Source organism: Psittacula echo (genome assembly GCF_963264785.1).
Source record: "Psittacula echo genome assembly, chromosome: 1".
NCBI lineage: Eukaryota > Metazoa > Chordata > Aves > Psittaciformes > Psittacidae > Psittacula > Psittacula echo.
This window is the reverse complement of record NC_137735.1, coordinates 6,139,788-6,153,742: the sequence shown is the minus strand read 5'-3', so window position 1 is coordinate 6,153,742 and position 13,955 is coordinate 6,139,788. Positions and strand designations below refer to the sequence as shown.

The 13,955-nt window shown below is 46.3% G+C and overlaps 1 protein-coding gene across 2 annotated transcripts in view; it reads left to right on the top strand.

Moving 5' to 3' along the window:
* Positions 1 to 13,955, top strand: part of SMYD1 (SET and MYND domain containing 1) — a gene marked incomplete at both ends in the record, with an annotated part of 28,347 nt that overhangs the window by 4,041 nt on the left and 10,351 nt on the right. The window contains 4 exons of one of the 2 annotated variants that reach the window (XM_080632570.1): positions 6,864 to 7,040; positions 7,674 to 7,887; positions 9,627 to 9,757; positions 11,564 to 11,602. In XM_080632570.1, coding sequence (XP_080488696.1) covers positions 6,864 to 7,040; positions 7,674 to 7,887; positions 9,627 to 9,757; positions 11,564 to 11,602 — 561 coding nt within the window. The remainder of the gene's footprint in view (positions 1 to 6,863; positions 7,041 to 7,673; positions 7,888 to 9,626; positions 9,758 to 11,563; positions 11,603 to 13,955) is intronic. The other variant, XM_080632571.1, reaches the window with a different exon arrangement.

Sequence of the window (13,955 nt, the reverse complement as noted above, 5' to 3'; positions counted from 1 at the left end):
AGCAGTCTCTTACCCAGTGCCAGAGACCTTTAGTCCAGAAGTACGTAAAACTCAAAGTGAAGCTAAAGAAAGTTCCTACAGGCATCTGCCAGCTCATAGTTTCTTAGATTTTAAGGCCAGGGTATGACTCACAAACTAACCCTGCTCATTGCAGGGGGGTTGGACTAGATGACCTTTAAAGGTCCCTTCCAACCCAAACTATTCTGATTCTACAACCTTTTGCTTTAACACTATGGTTACCCGATCCTGACTCCTACATCAATCCTGTTCTGCCTGAATTAAAGCAGGCTGTTTAGAGAGAATGTGAATACTGATTAAAAGAGGGTGTAGAATTCAGTGTGAAATTTTGCTGTTTGGATAAAGTGCAGACACTCTGATCTGGGTTTGAATCAGCCTTGCTGTTATCAAGTTGAAATAACAATGAGAAAACACCAGTGTCAGGCCTGCTTTGCCCTAAAATAGATGTAGAAGGTCGTAAATATATCTTCTCAAGGGATTCTTTGCCTTTGGTGGGGTCATTTTTCAATTTGCAAAGCCCTTGTGCATTCCCCATTGACGTTATCTCTCACTGAAGCTTTCTCTAGTGCCCTGCTTACATGTGGGGGTTTAATCCTTCCTTCCCTCCTCACTTTCTCTTTGAAGGCTTCCTTTCTTCACCTTTGGGATGATGGCATTTCTGTTGCCTGGGTTCAATGTACAGTATGTGACCTTCTCCTCTGGCACGTCAGTTGGCTCTCAAGCTGTAAGAGTTTACATTTCCTACGGGCGTGGGGATGCCTGATATATCTCCGAGAGCCTTCATCAAGAGCAGGTTTGCTCTTTAACCAGCGGGGTTTGAGAGACAGTAGTCAAGGCAAACAGTGTCATGTGATAGAAAGCCAAGATCACCTGAACATCTACTTGAGGAGTGATCTGCACGTAGCTAACAACAAGAGATCATGCAATAGTTGTGCTCCTTTTTGATGCATGAAGCAGGCCCAAAGCATCTTCCAAGGGAAATGTGGGGATCTCCATGGAGCTGGGATGACCTAGGGGTAAAGAAATGCAGAATTTTCCATTACAGGATGACTCTGAGAAGATTACGGTACATTTTGTGAGCTGATACTGGTAAAAACTGAGAACTGATGCATTCATAGAGTCATAGAATGGTTTGGGTTGGAAAGGACCTTAAGATCATCCAGTTCCAACCCCCTGCCACGGGCAGGGACACCTCACACTAAACCATGTCACCCAAGGCTCATATTCACATTGTTTATATATTTCTAGTGTTTGACCTTTTAAATTCTAATCTCATTTGTTCATAAAAGCTTCAATAAAACCTGGGAGGAAATCTGGCTTTTCTGAAGACAAGCACCCCCATACCTCTAAAAGGAGGCTGAGAAATCTTGTAATGGAAGACTAAAGATAAGAGAGTCTAAAATAAATCCTCCACTCCAACCAGACAAACCAGGATGTGTCATCCCCGACATTTAATGATGAAAGTACTAAGCTCCAGCCCTCTTTTTAAAGGAGCAAAACTGTTCTTGTGTTGACAATTCAACAGTATAGGTACCCTCAGCTACTGAATACTTCCGTTTTCCTTTCAGTGCTGAAATAGATGGTGACTTTCCTTGGGCTGTTGTGTTTTAGGATGTGTTACAGTCTCTGCTTTGAAAGCCAAGTGGACTTTGCCTACATCTTATGCTATTCTTATGCTGTCCTTTGTAGGACATTGAGCAGAGAGATGTCATCCAATAGTAAATATGAAGCAGGTGGACTTAGGTGTAAGTTAGGTCACCTGTATGCATCATCTATAATGTACAGAACAGAATAAACTCATATTAAATAGTTTGTGAGCTTCTCACCATGTCCATTACACATTCAGTGAAATCCTCCTCTATTCCTTTCCCCTATAAGCCATCTCACCTGGCTTTTCCAGAGCAGTGAATGAGACGTGCTGGATGTCAAATGATTGGCCGATCTTTGGGTTGTGCATATCTCAGAGATGAGGGTAATGTATTTCTTGTGGCAGTGTTCAGCCCTCTGTCCTGGCAGGTCCAACAGATCTTAATCCATCTGAATCCAATCCAAGAAGCCACAAGAGCTATTTGTTTCTTCTGTTTTCCCTGAGAGCCATGGTTTAGTTGAAAGCACTCTGTCCCGTCTTGTGTTTGTTGGCTGGCACATCGAATTATTGCTTTTGTGACTGTAGCTACGTCCAGGATTAGTAGTAGTTGTGCGTCTCATCTATGTCATGTCTGAGCTCATGAGCCCCTGGGAGTTCAGCTTGGTTGGTGCTTGGATGAGAGGCTAAGGAAACCTGAGGCTCCCCAGAAAGTCATGTAGTGAGTCAGTCAGTAGTGCCTGTCCTCCAAGTCAGCCCTAAATCCCTGATCAAAGCAGGGCTTTGATGGGCTGGAGACATCTCTGTGCTAACGAAGATGCTGCTTTTGGGCAGGATGGAAAGAAGTATTTCTCACTATGTGTGGAAGACAGCAGAGATCACCCCGGAGGCCATGGTGTAGACAGACACAGCAGAAAGCTGTTGCATTGTCCCTGTGTTAAAGCAAGTGAGGCTGAGCACTGAATCATGAGGGTTCAGACCTCCAGGGCTCCTGGGTAGGTGCCACACCATGAGGCACCTACCCAGGTTTCTCTCCAGAAACCCTCAGTGCTGCCCGGCCATGCAGCACCCTGATCGTATGGGCATGGGCTGCTTTATCTACAGGAAGGGGAAGTCTGCACTACCTGGAGCCATGTCAGGTTGTGTTAAACACTTTCTAGGCCAGGCAGAGAAGGTTTTATAGACTTAGGTTTAACCTTAGGCTGCTCCTCCTGTCCTTGGGGCACCTTACCCATTGCAGAGGGGTGAGAGGGGAGGCTGTGGACCACTGCATCCTTTGGTGTCTTTGGTGTTGTCAGCCTCTAGGATAGGTGATATCAGAGCCTGGTGTAAAGTCCAGGCCTGGGGCCAAGGCAGAGCCCTACTTTGACATCCCCTTTTGGGGTGTCCATCTCTGAGCTCCTCTGAGACAAAAGCAGTTTGCCTAAGGGCACTGGGGGGGTTTAGGTGCTTGCAGGGTCAGGCAGTGCTCAAGCAATGTTCATTGATGATTTAGTCAATAGATTTCGAATACCTCTGACTCCTGGTGTTCTACTGTGCCAGGAGTTGAGCCTGGGCCTCTGGAATCCTGGTAATGCACATTATCAATACATCCAGTCTTCTTTTAAACCATTCCTAAGCATTGAGGATCCCACAAGAGTTTACTGAGAGATGCTCTGTTTCTTATACCTGCCAGTCAGATTACCTGTGAGTAATTGTGGCTGCAGTTTCAATGCCACATGAGCAGTTCCTTTCCTTTCCTGGAACATCTTGTACAGCTTTTTCTGTGCATTTCTGCATCCCCTCAGACATGAGGCCTTTCCAGGCAGTGAGTTCCACCGGGTGGGTTTGCTTTGGAAGCTCTGGACACCCTATGTGATAAACAGCAAAATGTAAAGCCAATGTTGCAGTATCTTTCTGTTCTCAGAGAGCGAGCTGGGAGGGACAAGCCCCCATTTGAGAACCTGGGCTTGCTGTACTGTGTTCCCTTCCAAGCTGCCATTCCTTTCACCAAGGAAACTTCTTTAGCTGCCTCTTTGCTTTCTGACTGCCTCAAAACATGCAGGCAGCAGGAGGGAACCACATTGCCTGTGTGGGATGTATCCTTGTGCTTCCCGGCACGATGCAACCGCACAGGTTTTATCAGCTCTCTGGCTCTCCTTTGCCTTATAAGGAGTGTAATTTCTCTTGCACCTCTCTGCCCCCCTGACTTGACAGCTGACAGAGCACAGCCTCACATTTATCACCAGCTCCCAGCTCTTACATTCAACATAATGGAGCTGGATGCATCCCCCTTCCTAGAGATGCGCTCCCCCCTACCCCATCCCGTGTGCTTGCCCTGTGTTGGGCTCCCTCTGACATTGCTCACTGTCATTTTCCAAACCTTATGTTTGCACATGGTTTTGTCTGCTGCAGGTCGTCCTGCTTTGCATCAATGGTCCTCTTCATCCTGCAGGAGCCAAGGTGCAGGGTGGATTGTGTCAGCAGCTCACACAGTACTGCCAGGGGAATGACAGTGCGTTTTCATTGTACTGTGATAGATATAAATATGCATGCATATGTTTATAAATGTATATCTGTGTAGTGAGAGGCAGTCTTGGGGCTGTGGGGCTGATTTCCACTTGTGGCACATCCTCCTCATTTGAGCCTTGTGCCTCAGTTTCCCCACTATGGGCTGTGGGCAATGATAATGTCCACATTATAGGGCAATTCCTTTGGTAATGAAGCCTTCTATGGTCAGCGAGATCTTTGCAATGAGGAGAACCTTTCTCCTGGGACCAGTAGCGTCTAAGTGATGGGAATTCAAGTTTTCCTGTACTCTTGGGCCTGGCTGGAGGCAGAGATAAAGTGGGCAGTTGCCTGGAGAAGCAGACAGCTTAGGACACCAAATCAGGCAGTGAAAAGCCTCCTCTAGGAGCAAGGGGAAAGCCTCAAAGTTGTTTGGGCAGGAGCCCAGAGTGTTTCCCCCTCCTTCCCGGTGAATTAAGTCCTAGAAGCAAACAGCAGGACATCTGAAAGGGGCACGTGGGAGAGGTTTCCCTTTGATCTGGAACCCTGGGTACCCTCAGAGGGAGGACATGAGGTTAGACTTCTTCATCAGCATCCTCTGCTGCATTCCTACCCTGGCCTTCATTATAGTCTTATAGTCACATGCATAAAACTCTGGGATGCTGCTTGGAAACCTGGTTTGGAGTCCTGCAAAGAAGAAGCCTTCTCCTTTTGAAAGGTGTTTCCAAGTTACCCCATGACCTAACTCACAGCTGAACCACAGAGCCAGGGGCAGGAATAGCCAATGAGCATCACCTACTACAGCTGGCACCAGAGAAACACACATCAGGCTTCTGGATTTGGAGCAGAAATCTGCATCACCAACCCATCTGCAGGAAGGCTTTAGGTAAATTAAAGAGCACATGGCTAAAGATGATGCCAGCTTTAGGGAGGACTTCATGACCTCAAAGCAGATCCTTACATCGGGCACTGTGCTCATTACCTTTAGTGTTTAACATCCCCATAGGCGGCATATTCTGCATCATTGATCGGCCCTAAGTCATTGATGTTCTCTGCTCAGCAACATACCAGCCTTGTGAAGATGAAAGATCCCCTGGATTTAGTTATACAATCTTTTGGTGGTCATAAATGCAAGTGCTGCTCCCTAAACTGGACATTACAGCCAGCCCACTCCATCGCCAATCCCAGCCAGTGCTCCTGCCAGCTCTTCAGAGTTCATCTTTCCTCTATCTTCATCTGTTTGGTGTTTCTTGTCCATCCCGGAGCAGATGAAAACCCACTTGTCCCTCGGCACTCATCCCTAGGGATCTGCTGAGCGGATGGAAGCCTCAGACCTTCACTGATCCACGCTGACCATCTGTCTGGAGTCACTGGGACCAGGAGAGCCCCAAACCCACCCAGCCTGGGGCTCTGTGCTGATGTCTCCTGATGGTGGACAGCAGGAGATGTGCCACAGTTGAAGGAAGGAGGGGAAGGCACAAAACACTCTATGGTGAGAAGATCTGCCTTGAAGGAGGGTGGTCTTTTGGCTTCCTCATATAATTTCCTACACAAAGCCACAATTGCCAAGTGAGTGTCTCCAGAACAGCTAAACCTCTGGCCCAATGGCACAAAGAAGTGACAAGCAAAGCTGCTTTTTAATCCATGGAAACATCTTGGTTTCAAGCAGCACATAACCAGGGTTTCGCTATGCAGTCACTTTGATCTATCAGTCTTCTTCACTGTGATAGACCTCTGGTCTGCTCACTAGCTGGGCCCTTCTGATGGATATATTTATTCCTACAGCATGCGTGTGCCAAAGGAAAGCTCAGGACTGCAGCTAGGATGGCTCAGAGCCATGCTTCTGCTTGGTTCTTCTCACCCAGTGTTTTCCCAAGTCTCTTGGGCATGGTGGTGGTCATAGCTCTGTTTTGTGACCTGGTCCCTGTGGGGCCCAGGAAAGCCTTAATACTTGTGGGGTGTTCACTTGAGCCAAATCCAGAGGCTTTGCAGGCAGGTGAAGCTCTCAGGCTGGCTCTTTGCCTTCACATTCCTCCTTGTGCTCGCCTAAGCCGCAGACTCATGTGGCATCTGCTTTCTGCTCTGCAAAGGGCTGGTTGGTGCTTCAGCATGGAACAAATGAGAACAGGCTAAGAATCCTATTAACAGTGCTGAGAAGGAGCAGATGAGCTGCAGACAAGAGGGCTGAGAGCTGGGGAATGCTTTATTGCTGTCCTCCTTTAAACAATATATTTGTCTCTTTGACGTAGCCAGACAGAAGAGCAACAGCACCGGGCAAGTGCGTAAGGATTAACTTCAGAGCAGCCTTCCAGTATCCGAAGGGGGCCTAAAAGGATGCTTGGGTGGGAATCTTCATCAGGGACTGTAGCAATAGGATAAAGGGTGATGGGTTCAACTTAAACAGGGGAAGTTCAGGTTAGATATAAGGAAGAAGTTATTTACTGTGAGGGTGGTGAGGCACTGGAATAGGGTGCCCAGAGAAGCGGTAAATGCTCCATCCCTGGCAGTGTTCAAGGCCAAGTTAGACAGAGCCTTGGGTGACATGGTCTAGTGTGAGGTGTCCCTGCCCATGGCAGGGGGTTGGAACTGGATGATCTTCAGGTGGTTTCCAACCCAAACCATTCCATGATTCTGTGCTTCTATAACCTGGTGGGATGTTTCTTCATCCTTAATGGCCGTGGGCAGTGCAGCGATGCAAAGCTGGCAGGAGCCCTGCTGTGTGGAGCTGGCCCTTCACTGAGCTATGAGCTAATGGGTCCTTCTGTCCTTCCAGCCTGACGCACGTCGTCTGTCATACCTGCTTCAAGAGGCAGGAGAGGCTCCACCGCTGCGGCCAGTGCAAGTTTGCCCACTACTGCGACCGGACCTGCCAGAGAGCGGCTTGGCTCAACCACAAAAATGAGTGCTCTGCCATCAAGAAGCATGGCAAGGCACCCACTGAGAACATCAGGTGAGAGCTGGAGCCCCAGGGACTGAACCTGGGGACAGGACAGGATGGCAAGGAAGTGCTGGGTGGCCAGGGTTAGAAGATGAGTGGGAGATGGTTTGGGAAAGGACAGGAGCATCCCTGAGCTGAGGGGATGCAGACCTGGAGGAGCATCTGGGGTGTGAGAGGGTCATGCTTCTGCTTTCTTGGTTTTGATGATGGACCGCAAAAACTACTGCAGTTGACTGTGGGGAGGCAAACCTGCCTGGGGTGGTTTAGGAGGTGTGGAAAAGTGGGGAGTATGTGGGAAAGTAGAAGAGGAGACGGGATCTTCCCCACTTGTTTGTCTATAGGATACGTTGATTTAGCTCTGTCAGAAGAAAATGAGAGGAATCCCTAAGGAAATGAGAGCCATTGTGGAGGGCTGGGAACCTATGTTCTGCAGTTGAGAACATAGATGCTGGGGCAAAACCCTGCATGTCCCTTTCCTGCAAAAGCCTGTGGATAGTTCCCAGCCATCAGCCATGCGATGCTGAGCCTGTCTTGGTCTGCCTGCATGCAATTTCCCACCCATGAAGTGGATTTCAATGGTCCTTTGATCCATCTCCTTGCAGCGGGTGGTGGTGGTGCTAACACGTAGGTCTCTCTTCTGGCCAGGCTGGCTGCCCGCATCATGTGGAAGATAGAGAGGGAAGGCAGCGGGCTATCAGAGGGCTGCCTGGTCTCCATTGATGACCTGCAGAACCATGTGGACAACTTTGGTGAGGAGGAGAAGAAGGAGCTCCATGCTGATGTGCAGAGCTTCCTCGAGTTTTGGCCATCCCAGAGCCAGCAGTTCGGCATGCAGTACATCTCTCATGTATTTGGAGTGGTATGTTGGAGAGGAGAGGAGGAGAGCAAAGGGGGGCTGCTTTTAATGCAGAGAAAATCTGTGTTGAGGATGTCTGAGCTCATCCCTCTGTTGCCCTTAATAGGCCACAGCTATTGGGATAACTGAGACCAGCATTTGCTGCATGTGGTTTGGATACTGCCCATTCCCCATCTGCATCACTTCTGCACTGACACTGGGAAACTGAGGCATGGCAAGAGCAAGGTCTGAAACACTTGATCTGTCTGAAGAGGCAGGCAAGTTGCTTGCTCAACTGTAGGTGCTGCACTGTCATCACAGGTCACACTGGGCATCCCTGTGCACCTGGCAGTTATGTATTTATATGTATCTGTGCACCTGCATCAAATACATATAAATGCATATTTAAATATATTTTAGTAAATATACTTGCAATATATTTTAATATAGCAGATCTGTTTTAGTATAAACGTTGATGTCTATTGTGTATTGTGTGCATTTGTTTTTTCCATGCATATTGTAAATGCATGTTTTATAGATATAATAAAAATAGGTAAAATGTGCTAAATATATTTAATAATACCCATTACTAACTTCTTAACTGCAAACTTCTATTCTCAGTGTAGCCAAGAGGGAAATGATCAGAAGCCAGTTCAGGCTGAGCTGCTCTGCCTCAGCCCTGGTACAAGTCAGTGTACCCTGGGCTGCACTAAACCCCTCAGCTAGCACATTGCCAAAAGGACCAGGGTGAGCTGAGACAAGACACGTGGTTTGCTGGCACCTCTGCTGATGGCTGGTGTGGCGGAGAAGTTGGCTTTGCATGGGGAGGGGACACAGCATCCTTTGGTACCTACCGTGCAAAGAAAAGATCTCCCTGCAGGTCAATAGGTGCAGGGAGATCTGTCTGCTAGTGACTGGCACAGCTTGCTCGTGCATAACTAAGGAAGTACGGATGAAGTACAGAATCAGTTAAGAAAGCAAATAAAACTATTAACAGAGTAAAATAATTAGCAGCCAAGTTAATTATTTACCTTAATTATACCCCATTAAATGCTACCACATTTTGCCTTTGCAAACACTTCATTTGTAGTGTCCATGACTAAAACCTGTTCCATTCATATGTGGTGATAATGCACCCTATAGAAAAGTGTAATAATTCATTCCTGGTATAAATGTCAAGCAAAAGTAGTCATTCTGAAAATGATTTGGGTCTCAAACAGTAGTAGTTGGTTTTTATAAGCTCTGTGGGCCACCCAGCAAACATGACCAGGTTGAATGCAGCTCTTAAGGTTAATTTCTAACTGATACCTGTTTCAATAAGCGTGAACTTTGCTTTCTGCCAGGCCTCTGCTTGAATGGCCTCAAATTCATTTTCCTGTGACCTTTCTCTGCATTGTTTGTAGGAAGTGGATCTAAGGCAACCAACGCATGGTCAGCACAAAGTAATCGTAGACATCCCAAATGAATATTAGCAGCAAATACTCTAACATTTACTCAGCTCTGCTCTGGGTTGGTCCATCTGAATGAGTCTATAGAAGAATAGAATTGCTTCTATTCTGATGTTCTATCCCAACTAAAGATTTTGTTCCTACAACTACCTTCTGCAATGATCTCGTAGGCACTCCGTCCTCCTTAAAGTTTGGAGATGGGATGCTGGAGATATACCTGTTCTAAAGCATCAGTGGGAATTGAGAAATCCTTAATGTAGCCGAGTTCAGCTTTTCCTCCTTTAATGCTTCTTCCTTCCTATGTTTTGGGACTAGATCAGCTGCAATGGCTTCACCCTCAGTGACCAAAGAGGACTGCAGGCTGTTGGTGTGGGAATCTTCCCCAACCTCTGCCAGGTCAACCATGACTGCTGGCCCAACTGCACTGTCATCTTCAACAATGGCAAGTGAGTGGATTTCTTTCCTCAGGCACAGTGGGGATGCATCTTAACAAGCAACTCAGCAGACTTGGCTAACTCTGCAGTGTCAGATCCCATTCTTGTTTCCTCCTCTAGCTCAGAAAAAGGTATATCAGGATTTTCTTTTTAAAGAGGAGCTGTTATCTCTCTCATTATTGTCCAATGCACTAAACAAATACACAAGATTTGATTCCCAATCCAGTGAACTGGATTTTTCCCTGATTTCTGTGAGGTTTGAAACCAGACTTAAGATAGGCAGATAAAGTACTAAAGATAGGCAGATAAAGCCTAGATCACCCCTTATATTAAGGCTTTATTTAAGGAACAGTTATGGTTAATAAATTATTAAAGATTGTATCAGGTCCACAGTCCAAGAGTTTTTCATAACCAAAGCTTGCAATTAGCTGTGTATCACTATCTGCTGATGTGTTTATAACCATTCCTAGCACAACCGTCATCTTTGTGAGTGTTCCATCCTTATTAATCACTGATTAGCTCTTTAGCAATGGGATCTTAATGACAATTGTGACTGTTTTCCTCAAACCGAGTCACTTGAGAGTGCAGGATGCCCAAAGCTGCAGGGCATTCTCCATTCCCACCCAAGTGCTGTAAGAAAACTTCTGTGGGATATATGAGATGGAAAGAGATTAAGTGGGAAATGCAGCAATGTTTCAACAGAGCTGGGAGTGGAGGCTGCTGCTCTCAGAGCTTGGGGCAGCCCATAGGATGGATGTTCTGCCCTTCCCAGACTCCAGGTACAAACTGCAGCTGATCCATCAAGTTGCATCACATGCAAGACATTAACTGTCAGGGATCTGATTGCCGAAAGCTGCACAGCCACAGTATTTCATCCAGATTTTCCACTAAGGTTGTACATATTCCCATGTTCACCAACCTTTAGTGTTATAAGTTAACCCCTCAGCCTCCCCTTCTTGAACTAACACACTGCTTGTGCACTCCAGTTATCGCTGCTGGTTTTACCTGATAAAACTACACAAGCGTTTATCAAGCGGCTGATAAACGAGCAAAGCGAAAACAAAGCTGCATTAGGATGACTTATGTTGGGAAACAGGGTCTGATCCAAAGTCAGCTTGGAGTCTGTGCTCTGATAGCCAATTGCTCTGGATCAGATCCTTAGTGGGATGATGAAGAGCCTCTCCAGCCAGCCTGGGAAGTGGAGGAGGAACTATCAGTGATAAGTCTGAATTTCTGGGTGGTAAGTAGAGGAATGGCATTTTGCTCGCCTGGCAGCTTGTCGAAGCTCCCACATGTATCCTGTTACTGACTTTAAACTTGACCATCTGGTTACTGGCAAAGTGAGTTATGAAGGTTTCTTGCCTTCCTGTGCAAGCCTGATGATAAGCCCCTGTTGTGTCTATCAAGGCACAATACCAGATTTGCAGACCCACTAAACTCATCACACAGAGCATAGTCCTTGCTATCCCAGTCTGATTTCCATTTCAAGCTGTGTTTTAGAGAGCAGTACTGATGTCAGTGGAGATATTTCTGTGCAGAACTACCCCTGTAAACCTCAGAAGTGGGGTTTTGCACAACCCCTGGCCAAAACCCCTCCTAAAATCACAGCGTGGGACAATTCTCCATGGCCCAGTGACGGGCAATTCAGTGATGGCTGCTGCATAGCAGAAGTGAAGCTCTCATTCAATGAAGCATGAGCCAGGCACAGGGAACCCCTTGTCTCCTGTCAGGATGATGTCCTGATGCCCTACACTGTGTACCCATATTTTTGATGTACTTGCACCTGTGTAAATTGCAGATGTTTGTTTTGTCTTTCAGTCATGAGGCTGTAAGATCAATGTTCCACACACAAATGAGGTGGGTTGGTCTCGAAAGCATCGTCCTCTCCCCTTGCCCTGTACCCCTCATGTCCTGTGTTTAATGGAAAAGCTGCAAACAGCCTGAGGGTGTTCACTTCTCCCCCATGTAAAGCCCCACTAAACCCAAACCTCACTTAACTCTGCATTTTGTAGTACATTAAAACCATAGTGGTAATCCTGTGACTGTCTCCCCTATGGTGAATTCCCCCTCTGCCTTCCCACCCTTCTCCCTTGGCTTCCTCCCTGTCAGTATTTCCCCTCTCCACTTCTCATTTCTCCTCCCCTGACTACGGCAAGAGCGTGAAAGTCAGAACAAGGTCTTGCTAATCTTGTACAGCCCAAAATAAACCCTTGCGTGTTAGGAGATGAGAAATGGTTGCATTACTGACATACTAAATAGTCCACGTTTCTTCCGTGACAAGTGGTGCCTGTTCAATCCGTTGCCTACAGTAGCAGTACGATGAGATGTAGGTTTCAATCTTCTTTTATCATAATACCTGATTAATGTTGCACCTTTTAATGATGCCACTGTTACCTGATCCAAACTAAAGAAATCACAAAACTATGTGCAAAGAAAGAAAAGTTCTCTGCTTAGCTCACTGCACGTGGTATATTTTAGTTAGCCCTGTTAAAGGGACACTGCTGCCTTTAAACATTCATTTCAAGCAAATGTATCTTTCCTCAAATAAGACACGAAATACTTTTGAAGTGCTGTTTTTCACCACTGACACTTTCTTGGTGCACTATAGGTAGGATAAAAAGGGGCAAATGAGTTTCAGTTTAGAGCTGCTATTTTGGGGCAATTTGAGTTTTGAGCTATCAGTCAGGCACACTATGTCTGTGTGTGTCTCTCAAGGTCCTTAGTGCTTGGGCAGGCACTGGGGAAAGAGCACAGCACGAGCTCGGTGGGGTGCTCTTGGCTGACAGTGTCTCTTTAACTATAGCATTTAAAATATGCCATGTGTTTCCAGGCTTATCCCAAATGCTGTCAATCTCCTCCACACAAGGGGTGGCTGCTTAAAATATACCTGCAGTGCTTAGGCTATCAGGGGCATCATAAAAGTCAGAGGCTTGATTCTGCTTCTCTGGTTGCATGACTCACTTTAACGAGGATCCCGTCGAGTGTGAACAGGAATGTGTGTATGTATCAACCTTTCTGATGGGAATTGCTCTTTTCCATGCACTTTATCCTTGAGTAGCAGGTTGCTTCTTTCTCCAGCTGTCGTTTTCCTGTGGTTGTGACATAACTTAAGAGCTGTCCTTCACGACGATGGCATGCTTAGTGATAAGTTTTGTATGAAATATGCTGTTGGTATGATCTAACACCCACAGAAGGGTAAGACCAGCCTCAGAGAGTAGTTTTCACAGCAGCTTTAGCACAGCTGAAGAGCTCTGAGTTAAGCCCTTGGAGCTAAGAGCTTGTAATAGGAATGAAAAGGGAATGAAAAGGGAATTACAAGAGAATTACCAATTCCTATGCAGAAATGTGATCATGCAGAAATATGGTCACACAGAAAAAGTCGTGTCCTTCCAAAAAAAGGCTTATGTTTAATGCATGTGGTGAGACCTTTGAGTCCTATGCCACTTATGCCTTCGGTGAGACATTCACTCGGTTCCATCTAAAGCATCTCATGTTTGAGTGGGCGACAGCAGCTCCCCTGAGGTACATCTCATAGAAGTTGTGTACATCAAACACACTGCTGAGCTCAGCAGGAGGAAGATCAAGTCATGCTGTCCACAGTGAGGGAGTCCCAGGGCTGATGGACCACGTAGTAGGGTGGGAGATCAGACCATGGGACTGCCTTCATTTTGATAACCTGTAAGTATTCCTACCTGCAAAAATCTGTGTAACCAACTAATGGGTCTGAGCAGAGAGCCCAAAATCACCGGTCTCAAGTGCAGTGAATTATTTCTAACCATGGGTAGAGTCACTAGTAGATGGGGGAGTAGATGGACACAGAAGTAACACCTCACAGTTGTATTTGATGGAGTTTTTTCCCAGTATGGCCAAATTGCTGAGAGATGGCCCAAAGTAACTCAGAGTGGAACAGCAAGTATCCACATTTTTTAAGACCTTTGCAGGGAATGACATGAGAGAAAGTTAGGTGTAAAGGTCTGTCCTTCCAAAAGCCTGTCATCAAGGGCTTGGCATGGATTTTGGCTTAGTAACACAAATTGGCAATTGAGTTGTGGTTTATAGTAGCATCAGATCAAATGAGCTATTCAAAAATAGATGATTTCCAGGGAATTGCTTATAAGCTTTTATGTAGAGAAGCATGAACAGGGTGAATGCATCTCTTATACAGCACCTAGAGGGAATTTGTCTTAACTTTTGAGAGTGAAAACGATCC